The sequence below is a fragment of the Perna viridis genome, chromosome 2 (assembly GCF_037379345.1).
Source record: "Perna viridis isolate PV_CMFRI_1.1 ecotype Kerala chromosome 2, ASM3737934v1, whole genome shotgun sequence".
Classification (NCBI taxonomy): domain Eukaryota; kingdom Metazoa; phylum Mollusca; class Bivalvia; order Mytilida; family Mytilidae; genus Perna; species Perna viridis.
Window position 1 is genome coordinate 54,165,636 of NC_142446.1, and position 16,239 is coordinate 54,181,874.

The 16,239-nt window shown below is 32.1% G+C and overlaps 1 protein-coding gene across 8 annotated transcripts in view; it reads right to left on the reverse strand.

Annotated features, from left to right (window-relative positions):
* The window catches only part of LOC148626049 (ectonucleoside triphosphate diphosphohydrolase 1-like), a 33,247-nt gene that overhangs the window by 305 nt on the left and 16,703 nt on the right, over positions 1-16,239 (reverse strand). The window contains exons 1-6 of one of the 8 annotated variants that reach the window (XM_088569660.1): positions 15,245-15,362; positions 8,557-8,890; positions 7,571-7,757; positions 5,522-5,763; positions 3,867-4,156; positions 2,234-2,396 (exon numbers count right to left, since the gene is read on the reverse strand). In XM_088569660.1, the coding sequence (XP_088425786.1) occupies positions 2,234-2,396; positions 3,867-4,156; positions 5,522-5,763; positions 7,571-7,757; positions 8,557-8,887 (1,213 nt within the window). In that variant the 5' untranslated portion in view covers positions 8,888-8,890; positions 15,245-15,362. Of the gene's footprint in view, positions 1-2,233; positions 2,397-3,866; positions 4,157-5,521; positions 5,764-7,570; positions 7,758-8,556; positions 8,891-12,974; positions 13,089-13,615; positions 13,707-13,901; positions 14,083-14,312; positions 14,624-14,821; positions 14,841-15,244; positions 15,363-16,239 lie in introns of those variants that run through there. The other 7 variants (XM_088569664.1, XM_088569661.1, XM_088569657.1 and 4 more) reach the window with 7 other exon arrangements.

Consider the following 16,239-nt stretch of genomic DNA (forward strand, 5'->3'; position numbering starts at 1 on the left):
AGTATTTAACTACAGCGAGTGATATAGTTAACTTGATTAAATTCCAATCATCCGATGAACTTCCTTAGGTATTTAACTAAGCTATTATCTACCTATGGAATAATAGATTCTCAGTTCCGGTAATGGACACTCAATCAAGGGAAGACCACCTTTACTATTTGTAAAAAAAAACCACATAGGTCTATAATTATTTTTCCTCATTTACCCCAAACTCAACGAGTGGATGGGTATTGGAATCACCTTGTCGGTTCGTCATTCAGTCCGTCCGTCCGAATAAAGTATCCCAATGGATGAATTGATTTCAAATATGGTGTGTTGCTTCATATAGATGGGACATACGTTGTAAACCATTTAGAGTACTGTCGGATATCAACTTACGGTTTCGTGGGACTTTGCCACTTTTCACTGCATGGAATGATAGAGAACATTTTTGTCACAAAAATCTTGGTTCCCAATTGTGCATTGATTTATTTCACATTTGGTGTGGGGATTCATATAGATTGGGCATATGTTGTTACAGAAGTTATTTTGGTTGCACTACGATATTAACTTCCTTTACGAGTTGGGATATACCTATAACGACAACGCGTGCTACTTCATGTTCAATTTGCTATTGTTATCTTTGCCCATCAAATTCAGTAAATAGTTGTTACTTCGACTTCGATATGATGACAAACTGTGATATTTTCTTACTATGTACTATGGTTTGAATATAAAATAACAAGGTCATTAATTAAATCAAGTTTATAAGTGATCGGGATTCAGAGGACACTGACCGTTTCCTTCTTTTAGTGCTTCCTGTAAAATAAAGGGCTTGTTATGTCAAAACCTTAAAGTAGTTTATAATGAGGACAGATAAATTGTCAAAGAGGTCGTTTAGTAAAAGACGGTGAGATTTGGAAGATGACATTTTGTATTTTAATGGGAAAATGGAGAATCGATAGATATAAGACTTTTTAATAGTTCTAATTGTTAATTGTGAATTTCTAATTACAGTGAAACATATTTCAGAAGGTAGACCTAGGTAAGAGACACAACTCTTACAAATCATTGGAACGTTTGTATTCAGCATTTTACATCAATCTCGTGTAAGCATCAAAGTAACTTTGACTAATTTCATTGCGTTTCAAATGAAAGCTTGATATGCTTTGGTGCAATTGAATATGATACAAACATATCACTGATTTCAAGAATTAAGTCCCATACCCCAAGTCTACCTCCTTAAACGTAGCCCTTTTGGACTTAAAATTGGTTTGGTTTATACGGGTTTCCGGTTTACTAAGGTTCAAAATACTTTTATCAATATATATTTTGATATAAGTGTCATGTTTAGACAGGTTTTGGGATTATTTAGCTTTCGTTTTCGACAGGTGGCACCGTATTAAAAAGCGTGAAAAACTTGTAAAAAATAAGCGACTCTATTGACTTGTCTTTGTACATTATCGTTTCTCAGTTACACTGTTTAATGTTTTATTGTTTTATTATGTAGTTTTTATGCAATAACCCAATAATATTGCGACACTCTGGCAGATGTCCACACGTTGCACTCAATACACTATTTTATAAATCAAAGCACTATTCCGTTATTTGTTTTATTAGTTTCAAACATTCCAATTCAGATTTCTGGGGTTTAGAACACCAATAGAAGAGGAACGAACGTGTTAAGTGCTTTAGAGCAGCTGTTTATTTGTTTTGCTGTAATCGAATAATAATTTAAGCTTCAATCAATTTTAAAGTGAACTTAGTATGTATATTGTATGTAAGTGAATTAAAAACTTCAAAAGTATATCAGGGCCGGATCCAGACACTTTGAAAAGGAAGGCTGCCAGACGAGGTTCTGAAGAATAAGTGGGAGAGGGGTGTGCTTGGACATTATTTGCCATTTTTTTGGGTTAATTTTACGCATGAAAATGAAAAAAAATCATTTAAAAGGGGGAGCCAACCCCTTGCACCTCCTCTGGATCCGCCACTGTACATAACTACCTACATCCCAGGCTGTTAACGTTTACCATATAAAATATGGTACAATAAAACTGATCCTAATCGAACCCTGAATAATCCAAAAGCCTCTCTAAACCAGACACAGTCCCTTCATATAATTTCAAATGTATTTTGTACCTTAGTAGACCAAAGAACTGTCTAAATGGAACGAATTTAAAAGTCCAAAGGGTTTTAGTTAACAGGTTTCACTGTATAAAATCGATTCAGTGTAGAACTGTTTCAGTATACTTACCAACAGATATACCACCTATTTTACTGACTAATTTGATTTTTTTAGTATCAGGAGTGAAGCCATAGGCTTGGGACAGTAAGGCAGGTATGTAAAGTCCCATCATGCAATATGACGATCCGTACTTCCGTAAAATGGAAGTGTTATTTGTTGCATCGGTTAATGTCTGAAAAAAAAACATGAAACGGATGTTATACACTGTTTTTAAATGTCGTTTTTCTCTAACTTGAAATTGATAATATGTCAACTTCGTTTTGCTCATTTTGATAGTGTTCGATATCATTATTCTGGCAGTTTCAGCTGGGTCCATTCCTAAAAATAGGTTCCAAGCTGTGGTTTGCTCATTTTAGCCAAAATTTTACACGAAATTAACCCATTTTTTCGACAGAAAAAGGTGTTTCGACCTCTAATCTGAACCCCCCTTGATCTACCATTGATATGTCGACGTGAAATAAGCAATACTTTAATAACATATTTCTGTAGAAGAGATCGCGTTAGCCATTTATGTAAACGTAAGAACTACTTTCTACAGAACATATTCTTGTGCTTATTAATAGGAATAAATTCAGTAAAAAAAACCGCTTTAATGCAAACCCATTTTCTAAGTTATGCTTCTTGTAAATGAACGTTTAGAAATCAAGAAGTTTTATGGAAAATTACTCTGAAAGGTTCATAAGCCAACTTATATTTTTCAACTTTCACAAAATATATGTCCATGCGCCATTTCTTGGCAATTTACATGACTTACATACAATATAAAAATGTGCTAAATTTTTATCCCAGTCCTTCCCACCCTGTTTAAAATGCTGTGAAAAAATTAGATAAGTGGCATTTTTAAAGTGCAAAAAGAAATGCCTTTTTAAATTATTTTGAATGGAAAAAAAATATTCTGTAATAATATGTTTCCGTCAATAAAGTCAATTAATTCTTATTCATGTATTCCCGAGAGCTTGTTGGCGACATTTGTTTTTATTGAAAAATGAAGTCATGATCTGAGTATTCGAATTTTCAAATTACAAGGTTGAATTAAAATGTTTATATCCTACTATTGCAGCCGTTAACCAGCTCAGGGTCAATGTCCTTGAATAAGCCATTCAGTCAGGTAACATGCATTTAGTACGATAGAAGTTCCAACAGGTTTTTTTCAAAAATACCTGTATACTCAAAGATTATTTACCAAAACCGTCAGTATTACAAAATGCCAAAAAGCCATCACACACTTAGGCTACTTTTCTTGTATTGCACAGTTTATTATTTTTTTTTTATTTATTATTGTTTTATTTAGATCTTCCTATGTTTATATTTGGTTCTAATGCAGCTGATGAGAGGTTACTTCTTGAAACACTTGTAGAGCAATATTGTGAGTAGTATTTTCATAATTGTGAATAATAAATAAGTAAAATATTTCCACATCCAAAAGGTAAAAAAGAAATAAAAACAAATAAAACATGGAAAAAAAGAATGAAGGGAGGTCTAAATTTTCTGTCTTGCGCATTTCGTCAGGAACAAATATCACTGGACAAGAGAAGCAACACAAACAGCCAACCCAGAAGACAGAAAATAAAATGATCTTGAGAATATCAAAACTTAAGATTTTAGACTTTGCGGACTTGTGATTTTTTTTGTATTTACCTACCTTTTCACAGTATTCGAATGCTGTGGTATTGAGTTTATCTATATCTAATATCCCTGATTGGTCAGCTGCATTTAAGGAATTTGGTGCATAAGTAAAGGCAGCTATAGCATAGAAGTGATCTGTTCCTATAGAAGGCTGATATGTCCGACCAATTGCACAAGGTTTTGGATAACACATATCGTCTGCGGCACTTTTAAGGAAGGAATTGATTATTTTAAGGCACTTTGATGGATTTCCCTCTCCATTTAATGTTTTTGTTTCTCCTCCATATTTCGTGTCCCTAATATCTTCTGTTAAATTGAAAACATTACATCATATTTACATATAACTGATTTTTCCAAAATTATAAATTTGTTTACACCGAGGCTTCATTAATGGTGTTCCACTTAGTAGAACTTCCGGTGCCGGATTTGTCTTCCCATTTTAATATTTTTGAATTTAAATAGTCATACAATACATGTATTTGGTTCAAATTCCGCTAATGAGATATTACTTCAATCTCGTAACACGTATATAATATACATGTACCGAAATTTGCAATTCTAGTATGAGTGGTATTCTTGTATTCAGAATGTGTGAACATTTCTCAATTGGAAAGTATCTATTTATCTTTCCCTATACCTTACTTCTCGCAAATTTCTTGTTCGCTCATTTTTTATTTTCCATATTTTCTAATTTGCTAAATTATTTTAGATAAATCTTTTTCGATTATATTGATCTCTCTTTGCTAAAGAATACAGTTACACACAAAAGTACTTTTTCTTTATCTAAATTGCAAGGACAGGTTGTGTTTTTTCATTTCGATATACTGTGGATAACTTTTTTCAAAAGTTTTAATAGTTTAAAACTTATGAACTATTGTATTTTTGTCTTACAATTTTGTCAACGTTAACAAATTTTCAACATATGCATGTATCTTGATTATTCTACGTGATTGCATAGTTTTAATAGTTTTTTTCTAATGTATTACATGTAGTTAGCTGGAAACCCCAAAAAGTTTTTTTTTCTAATGTATTTAAATTTAGTTCACCAAAAAAGGAGCTTCACAAAATGCAGAAAGTTTTCATATGACTAGTTTTCGAATATTACAGCGCATATTATGATGATATTCAGGGGATATAGTTGGTCTTTCCTTGATTTATTGACCATTACCTGATAAAAAATCTTGGTTAGTTAATTGCCCAATTATGAAGATCTCTTTTTTAAAAACTTTCTATCATTGCATATATATTTAGTGATCCAAGGTAAATGGAAAGTTTAAAACTCATCTGTTTTGTCACCTGACCAGTTAACTACCCAAGACATTTTATCAGGTAATGGCCATACAATCAAGGTAAAACCAACTCTATTCCCTGAAGATAATTATATTACTTGCTGTAAAATATACATATATAATAAGTATCTTGCGTGTAATCAAATGTGACATTTTATATATCGGATAATGACAGGAAGCCAATTTCCAATCAATTTCTCAATGTTACATGTATCTACTACAAGTAGTCGGCTCATATCGTTGTTTATATCAAGTGCATACTTATACTTTATATCGCTCTTAAAGGACTAAAGCATACTTGAAATCAATTATCTCTCTTGAAAGAGCCCATTCTAATTACTTAATATGGTCATTATATTATTCAATTAACTGGTGTAATTACCTTTTAGCATGCATGGATTGTGATAGGATGAAAGTTTTGGGTTTTGCTGAATAACATATTTTCCTACTCTTTCTATCATATAGGATTGTCCATAATAAAGATAGCTATGTGCGTAAAGACTGTATCGTTTTCCAGCGATGCGGACTTGAAACATGTTAGCAAGTAATGGTCCGTCGGGCAAAAAGACAATCTGCGTCGAGCCACCGCCCATTTCCAGCACTCCAATGGCTTCAGATGGACCACTACAAATTATACATTACTTAGGGATATAAATAAAAGAATATCATATTTATTTCTATAACATGATATAATTTATCAATGAAAAATGCCATTCATAATCATACTGTCACACAATTTGAAATAGACAAATTTGACTTTGTGCAACCTGGCGAGTGTTTCTAGAAAAGCAGAAGACGTTTAACCTACCCGCGCACCTGGTCCATGCTCCCAGTTTTCAGTGGAGTCTGAGTTTACTTTTGTTCTTTGTATGTGTTATCATAGTTATTTCATGATCTTTGTTTTGTATGTCTGTTTCCCTGTCTAGTTTTAATCCCTGAATTACTTTCTTTTGATTTCCCCAAGAATCTTGGTTCCCTTGATTACTAATTCTACCTACTTAGTCGTCTAGCCAAGTGTAAGTTTTTATCCTCTTACTTTTAATCTTATTTTCTGAACTTTTTTCGCGTAGCTTTTTATACAAATGCACTTATCTGCGATTTACTCTCCGCTCCGCTCGGTAAGGTTTATCTGCAGCCCTACCTTATATACATTTTTGTAAACACAGACCATGGAGCTAAACATATGCGCGAAACCTTGAGAATATTATTTTTTCCCTTAAATTTAAACTGTTGCAAGCATGGCTTTGAGACACAATTTAACTATTTCTTGTAGTAAGAATCATCTATTATCTTTGCTTTACTCCAAAGTAGCTATGAGACCCACCCGTTCATCCGTCTGATACTGAAAAAAAAAATGCAACTTTCCTAAATATTAATTGTAGTCGAAAGCCATGTTAAAGCAGTCTGTGTCATTAGGCCGTTATGATTAACCTTCCAACAATATTTTTAAGCACTGCACCGGACCGACCGTAAGGAAATAAAATTTTGGTGAAATCAGCTATACCCAAACGTGAGACACATTAAATGAACACTTGTTTATTTTATTACGTTGCTTGTTATTGCATCCAACGCTCGTTACTGCATTGTGTGCACTTTGTACTAAATTAGAGGCGCATTAAATGTATGTTTTACATTAAAGCAATCAATTTTCAGGAAATTACATTACATTGTAGAAACGATAAGAATCTCATGTGGTAACAGATAAACTCCTTGCATAATCTTAGTTCTGTATTTCTTAATTAAAGAAAGCGGTACCATCAATTCTGTAGATATCAACAAGTATTAACAAATCAAAGATTGATTTAGATGCACTTGCGACTGCTGGCATCATCAATGTAAACAATGAATGTTTTTTTGGGTATTTCTAGGTTACCCTTGTCTAAACAGATTTCTCTTCAAGAAATACTGATTACTTCGTGTTTATTATCTAATCTCAGGAAATCTTGTTCTTAACTCTTTTATTATTGGCCTTTATCTGTTAAAAAGATTCCTTATTTTGTATTTTTAAACATATGAAATTTTAAGATAACACGGTGTAAACAATAATTATTAAATAAGGGGTTTCAAAAGGAGACCCCGATCCTTATGCACGATAATTTGGTGGAATATATAGAAAATCAATGGAGTGTGCCTCGTAGCTAAGTCACTGACCACACTCTTTTCAGATTTAAGTACTGGAAACTCTGGCAAGGGGCGTCAGAACAGCATCCTCAAGGGGTGAAAAGGCATCTTATGCCAAACGTGTTACAATGTTTTGATATTTGTCTGTGTGAAACCGTTAATAATTCATTTTATAATACACTGGATTTCGGTTACTCGCATACCCTATTTGCCAAGAATGTGCAATTAAACGGAAGGCGATGACTCAGCTGGTTTAAACTAATGCTATCTTCTTAAAATACAGAAGGTTTATGTGATGAAGATGTCTTACCGGTTGGACCCAAAAAATTCTTTGAGGTAGTTAACTGTTATCCAGGCGAATACACCCTCCTCCTCCCCGGAAAGGATCCTCACATTATGTCGATTAAAAACAAACGGATTTAATGATTTATTACTTAATATTGCCCTGATTTTACCCATTAGGGCAGCTGCATCTGATTCCGGCAACACCCGAAGACCTGAAAAGATGTCGAAAGAGGAATAGCTTTTATCTGTAAAGGCAATGAAATTATATGTCTGTTTCCTGCTACCCTTCTTACCTATTTTGTTGTGCTTACCCTAAACATTTTAAAGGCATTTTGCCGTAAGCACCTTTGAAGTCTAGCTTGTTTACCAACTAATTCAATGTAAAATGTTTTTGAAAAATAAAACCAATGCCCTACTTACTTACACTATTTTTTCCTTGCCGGTAGCAGGAAACAAGAACTACATTGTTTTCTAGCCATACTTTTCACCCAAAAAGAGGACGATAAGAAAGTAAAAAAAATTGCACATAAAAAAATCATATATATAGGAAATTTACCACGACGTATGAAAGTTCACGTAATTACGACGAGCATTTTCAAAGACAAGTATGATTTAATGTAATTATAGTTTCGGATCTCCATATGCATACATTTTCTAAGACCAATTTCATGAAGAGTTTCATCAAATTCTTTCTCCACTCAAATTTTGACCAATCAAATCATTTTCGGAAAAATTCAAGAATTAAAGATATTTCATTTTTTAAAAATGAAAACCAGGCCAAAACGCAACAAATATAAGGACCATTTACAGTAAGAGATGAAAAGATTGAAGTTAAGAGTATGGAAGAAAAACAGCTTGAGCGAATAAGAATTAGAACTTCAAAATGACGAACGTGACGGAATCAAGTAATTACATAAATATTATTCTTTGATTTTACAGTAAAGTTTATTGCAAATTAAAAAAAAAAATAGTTATGTTTATTCGAGTGTTTATCAAACAAAATAAACTTACCAGCTGTGGCTAATAGGTACAAAGACGTCGTGCTATGTACTGACTCTGGAATACTTTCCTTTACTTTGGAAACCAATTGTCCGATATAGTCGTCCAAAGCAGTAAGATTATGTACAAAGTTTGAAATTCCCGGAGATTCCTTGTGTACTTTACCGACTTGAGCTATTTTCAACACTGTATCCAAAGAAGTTCGTGGCGGCCAACGGTATATTTTTACTTTAGTACTGGTACTTCCAGCATCTAAAATAGCACCATAGTGCCACTGTGAGCTGCCGAGTGAAACTTCCGGTAAAAGTGTCATCACGCATATAATCAGGACATTTGTGTCCATTGCCTGAAAAAAAAGAAGAAAATAAGAAAAATAAGTTTTATTTCAGTTTTAATATACTAGTATATTGAAAGATATCATATTTTAGCGTTTCAAAAAGTTATCTAATTTATTATATATTATATTATATATTATTTAATTTCAGAAGTAACAAAGAAGTAAAAAAATGTCGTTTATCATCCCATAGACCACATTTTGTAAGGATTGTGACGCCATCAATCTTTTAATCATTTACTCGTTATATTTTGATACTTAAATTAAGTTATGAGGAATGACTGTTATATTTTTTTCGGAAATGACCTCAATGCCCGTGGTGCACACTTTAAAATAACCTGCAGTTTATTTATAAGTAGTGTGCACCACGTGATGGAGGTTATTTCTTCATAGACGAAAAAAATATAACATTCATTTCTTAAATGGATGTGAAAAGACACTATTTCATTTGATTTTTTTTCTGAAATAAAAAAAAAAAACAACTTCAAGTACTACGTAATGAACGTGGCAATGGACGCAAGACGATCTCTCGACTAGAGTACTCATTGATAATTATCAGATTATTTTCAAGTAGAAAGACATTTACAGCATTTTTTTTAAAGGTCATTCGATTTTTTTGAAACGATAGCTTTAATAAATCCTATATATTAAACGAGAGGGAAGGTAATTTTCTAAATATATAGAGCTTGGTATTAATTCTAAATGAGATAAGTTGATATCCATTGGAATTACTCCTTTATGTCATTCAGTGCATCACATTAATTTTTTTTTTGTAATGAGGAATTGCAAAGTACAATCGTTTGACAACCCTTCAAAAGTCGAACATCCCAAGCAACATAAACTTTCAGAGTGGTTTATGATATGTCAAGAAGTTTTTACAGTTCGTTTAATTACATACTCGGTTATTAGATATGCACGTTATTGCATAGTTTTAACAGTTACTGTAACCAAGGGAACAAAGATTCTAGCGAAAATCAAAAGAATATATTACAAATATAGTGAATAGACAGGGAAAATAGACACACACAACAAAGAACGTTGTCTTCAAAACGGAAGACAATGAAAACTTTAAAGTCAGCGTCAGAGAATCATTTCCGTTATATGAAGTAAAAAGTCATTTTTGCGGATACTATTTTTCGCTTTTACATTTACCGCGAAAATAGCGAAAATTAGTACACGGCAAATATTCATATTTTTACAATATGTCATGGAAATACTTCCCACGGATGGTATTAATAGGTTTTACAGCCTCAAAATATCAGTTCCTATCTTCGACCTTAATTGACAAATACAGCAATTGCATATATTCAGATGTATGAGAAATATATAATTGAACAAGACATTCGTATGTATAAAAATGTGAAAGAGTACTCAAGGGGAACCAAGATTCTAGCAGAAATAAAAAAATGTAATCCAGGGGCAAAGACCAGACATGGACAACAGACAAACACAATTAAGAACATAAAATAAATATAATAATACATACAAAGTAACAAAAGTAAACGAGAAACTCAGACTCTACTAGCCCGTGCAGGTCCGGGTGTTAAAAGAATAGGCCTGCAGCAGCGCTAAGCTTGTCGTAAAAGGCGACTAAATAGTGCTCAGAAACCTAGCCGGGGGCTCGGCGCTCTGCCCACAGAGCAACTGGGATGTTTACCCCAGGTGGTGGAATGGGGTACCCCTGGCATGTTACATGCTGGGGTTTTCAGGCTATAATACGGAAAACCTGACCGCAAACCATAGTGGTGCACCGTGTTGGGAAAGATGCACGTTCCTCGCACGTTCAAGAACCCTGATGTGGTATTCGATAGGAGTAGGAACCTTTGCGCTCCGCCATAGGATGCTAAATTGCCCGACTTTACCCATCCTCCCTTTTTCTAGTGGCAATCAAAATTTGTCGACCCTATTATCCTAGTGTCCCATTCTTTTTTTTTGTTCATTTCATGTTCATTTTATCATCCATTTTATGTTCATCGTCTGAATATAGCTGAAATATTGCTGCTCGAACGTTAAACCCCAACAAACAAACAAACAGACTCCACTAAAAACTTGGATTCAAACTGGCATTATGGCACTAATGGTATAGTTAAGTATATGAATATGCATGACAAAAGAGGAAGAAAAGTACAACGTATACCGTGGGAAAAATCACGATAAACAAAAGCATGATTTGATGTTCACTTTAAAATCGTACGTGACATTCGACCCAAGGAATATATCGTTTAACAAATCTCATTTTCTGTCTTAAAATATTTCACTATTACACTGGAATTATCATGTCAACAGACATATCGTTTTAATTATCATTACTTCTCTAAATTAAGTTTCAAAATACTCTATCCTTCTCGAAAAAAGTTTTGGTAATGACGGAGATAAATCACACTTAATTAAATACAACACATACTTTTATAGTGTTTTGATATTCTATATTGAGCTAATAAAATAACAGTCTTCTACAAATTAGCTTGATAATTTTTCGATATTCCATTTTATTTGTGACTCATATCGCCGATTCCTCCACGAAAATGTTTCAACAACAGCGATTTGACTTTTATCAGTAAGAATTTTTTTACTGCCTGTCGCTTTTCTTATATAGAGAAGTCATTATTTGTGTGATCTAGCTTTCAAAAAAAAAATAATGAACATAATTTTGACGATATCTTTGATAAAGAAATTCCTGAGAATTTCAGTATCAGTCCATCTAAAATTCAGACATTGTCCTTATTATTCACGGTGAAGAAAAACCTACAGGTCAAACAATGATTTTTCAATCTTCGTATGCTACATATTGACGTAACAATTCTCCTTTCAATATTGAGATCTGTACTTTTGAGAAAATCATACATTTATCTTCCATTAAAATCAACCATATTGAACAAAATCAAGAACGTTAACTCTTGCAAAGTGCTAATTTCATGTACAATCTATATACAATTTCTCCCAAAAGCGCAACACCCAAATGGAAAACTATGACTGGTTATGTTTTCTGTACCTGAATCTGAATAAGAAATAAAAGTGAATTTGTTGAGTTTTTGACATGCATGAATCACCTCCTGTCTGATTTTTATAAAGACTGCTACTTAACAGGTTTTTTTTCAAGATGAAGGAAAATGTTTTGTCCATTATCAAAATTCTGATTCTGATATAAAATGATATGTATGTCTTTGAAATTCTAATTGTATCCTATTAAGTATAAGCTCTTATTTGTTTCGCCCTATACATGGAAAAAAATGCAGAAATATATCGATAAAACGCAATTCACAAAACTTAAAACAATCCCAGATGGACTGCACCCATATAAATATATGACCATTGACCATGTATCTGATGAGATATATCGGGAGATGTAAGGAAGCTTAGGATGATAAATGGTAATCTGAAATCGATGTATACAGGTCGGAGTGCTAAGATCTGTTTCCTCACGCGATATGCAGGTAGGTAATCTTGAGAAACCTAGCATTTATCATCATTAGTTATCTAATTAGGCGCTTTTATACAATCGATCACTGAAGATCTACTGTATGATGTATTGAATATGTTATCGATATAAAACAAAAAAAGTTAATATATTCGTTTCAATCGCGAGGTTTCAACAGTGTACAGGAATTCACGAATAAAGATGGATAAATTTAAAAAAAAAAAAAAGAAAAGAAAAAGGAGAAAGTTCGTTAGACTTAGACCAAAATAAGAAAAAGGATCAAAAGTTATTTAGAACTATTTTTTTTTCAAACCAGCAACAAATCATGTGGAGATGAACAGAAAACTGTCAAATGAAATGATTTGCAGATGTCGATATTCATAAACCTGTCTCATCAGAAAAAATAACACTTTATATCAAGCAGTATCCATATGTTGCCAATTATCAACACAATATGTAATATAATAAGCAGGATTGATATCATTTATAATACCAATAAACATACGCTAACCTAGAACAATTATAAAAATAACTACATGTAGTAAACAGAAAAATAACTGTAAATTTTGCATGTAGACATCTTTTTTACCCTTTAAAGCAACCATGCTGCGACGGCTAGTTGCTTAAACATTGTATATTATGGGTTAACATTATCCAATGGATAAAAAAATGTCTTACCCATTATCGTCTATTCTAAGTCATTTTGAGCACATATCTCAAGACGACTATTAAAACATAGCCTCTTACGAAATAGGAATAAAATTTACATAGACATCCGGTTTTTATAAAATATCCCTCTAAAACATAGAAATGTTATGTATGAACATTTATCTAGAAAACTGGTTTTTATCATCAACCTGTTTTTGCTAAGATGAGGTAAATTAGATATTATGTAATGAAACTTCAGAAGTTGGAACAAAATGCCAGTCTAAAACAATAAGATTGTTTATCAAAAATTAGACAGACATAGAGATAAAAGCCAACAACTTCACAAAAATATTTAATTGTTAAGTAGATAGAAAGTAATGACGTCACATAAATGCTTTATAATAACGTCACAAAGTATTGTTGATTTAACACTAACAGCGTTTTGTTCAATTGACGGCAGAATCATAACTGGCCATAACACTTAATATGAATTGATGAAATGATACCGAGAAAAAAATAAAAAGTAATACTTCGGTGCCTGTTTTCATAACGAATATTTAACAATAAAAATTTTTTTCAATATTTATATTTGTGAACATTGTGATGAAAAAGAATATTTATAAATCTTGAATCTATTTACAACTAAAGCAATACAAGACTTGATAATGTACCTTTACACATCAGAAATGTACGTATTATTTTCGCTACAAGACATGTAATTGCTTCCATGCACATCCATACATCTCACATACTCTCTTTAACCATAATTTCAAAATTTACTACATTCATATCAACACTGTAAATATTCATTGTAAGTCAGTATTATGTAACTTACAACAAAATGAATTATTCAAATAACATTGCCTAAGATTTTTAAAAAAGGAATTTGGTGCAAAGATTTCTTACCGCAACTATTTCAAGTTATTCATTGTGCCTTAATTGTTGACCTCTACTTACGCAAACTATATCAGTGATAAAAAGGCATTATCATTAGCACCCGTAATTTAAATCCTGATTTCATAGACACAAAATAAATAACTCTGTCAACTTGCTACCACGGGATACGACGGGCCATGGGAGTGTTGTCACAACTAGAATACAGTATTAAGCATAAGTGAATATGTAGCAAATGCTTTTTTTACGATATTTATCTCTCTAAACCGAACAATTTTATTTAAAATAAAAAAGTGTTTCAGATTAGACAGGTCTTAGGGTACTATTAGCATGTCATGTCACTACACTTATAAACACTTCCTGTTAATTGACAAAAAATTAGCACATTTCCTGTAACAACTAAACTAAGATTGATTCATATTCACTCGTCATATCAAATACTGTAATATTGCTATAAATATAAAATGCACTTACATACACATGTATATATTTAATCCAGTAACGCAAACAATATAATAATGTGGTCAGAACACTATAACATATGCTGCTTATCCATCATGATACATGTTATCACACTGAAATCCTCCAGCTTGCCAAAAATCAAAAATATATGGGTGGAGGTTTCACTTGATATCATATGAATGCTTCGTCGAATCGTTGAAATTTCAAATGCCATGGAACTCAAATTTCACAGTGTCAATTAAAATTCATTTCTTAAGAACTACTTGTACAACAAAGTATAGTCATACGTTTGATATTATATAGAGTACATTTAGTTTTTGTGTAGACCTTTACCACTGAGTGTGTATATCTCTATGACCTTTACATTTAATTGTCAATGTAATTACATCTAGTACTTAACATAGCCCAGAGTCAAAAATAAGAATAAACTTTATAGCAATAAATGTCACCATCTTAGCGCTAAATTAAATTTGTTATTTCTTCTGAATTACAACTGTCCAATTATATTATATAATAATTACCAATGAAATTGGACGTGGTCAGACTATTGCTCCATTTTCATCTACATAACTTGAACTTCGATTCCTTCTTTCCTTTTTATGTACTTTCATGTACATATATTTTCACAATACACATGCATTAAATAAAACAACAATAAATAAAATATTTAAATTGCATTAAGTTATTTAAACATCTGAAGATCTACCAACATTTATTAACAAACACCGCTTACATATATCAAGAAGCGCCACAACTATTAACTAAATGTACATTTGTTCAACAAAAATGTTAATAGACATCGTTGTTTTAAAAAAAAACCTTGTGCCTTATCCAACTTTCACACTAAGCATTAGAAAGAGCACACCCATAAAAAAGCAGTTTGAGTTTAAGTAAATAGGAATTTAAAATTAGGGTTAGGCTTGACACCTGTTTAAGTAACTTACTTTTAAGGGTGAAACTCGGCCCCGAAGTTTTTCATCATAATGCTAGTAAAAATCATTTCATTTGAATTAAATATATAGTTTTTAAATGATTATGAGAGCGTATACTTAAAACCCATATTGTACATGAACAAATAATTGTTTTGTCAGAAAAAAACCAAACAAACCTACGTTTACCGGAAATTAAATATTAAGCATTTGAAAAATACTTGAACTGAATTTCCGTATATTTTGCAATGCCTTGTAGTACTACCCACATCACATCGCCAAAGGAAGCATCAAGAACATATAAATAAGTGAAAAAGAATGTAATCAAGGGACAAAGACCAGACAGGGAATAAGGGTAACAACAAAATTACCGAGCATTAAAACAGACACACACGACAAAGAACATAAAATAACCAAAGTAATAATACGTACAAAACAACTAAAGTAAATTAGTAACTTGGTTTTTTCTTACACAAAATTAAATATCTCAGTTTAACCATCTTTATATAAAACCATTTGTTTTGACATACTATGCTACTAATGTTGCGAATTATTTTCCACTCTACTACTCTTATCTTGAGAACGTACTTGGTCAGCTGTATCAAAATTGGCGTAGATTACACAAAAAATTGGAAGATATAAAACGTTCCGCTTACATAAGTCAGATTTCTATTTAAAAAATACGGAAAAATAAAAAATAAATAAATAAAATAAATAAAAACAAAAACTCTCACCAAACAACAACAACAACAAAAAAAGACAAAACAAATCAAACAAACCCGAGTAAAAACAAACAAAATTTGCATTCAATTTAAAGCAAAATATGTCGATGATACATGATCATTAATTTATAACTTTTATTTCAATTTTTTTTCACATTTAACATACTTTGCATACTACAAATGGTTTTTTTTAAATTGGCCGCAGAGTTGACGGTAAAATCCTGCAGTAATATGTGCATGTCCGGATATAGGAGTTGCAGTATTGCTTTATATGTTTGATAATTTTGT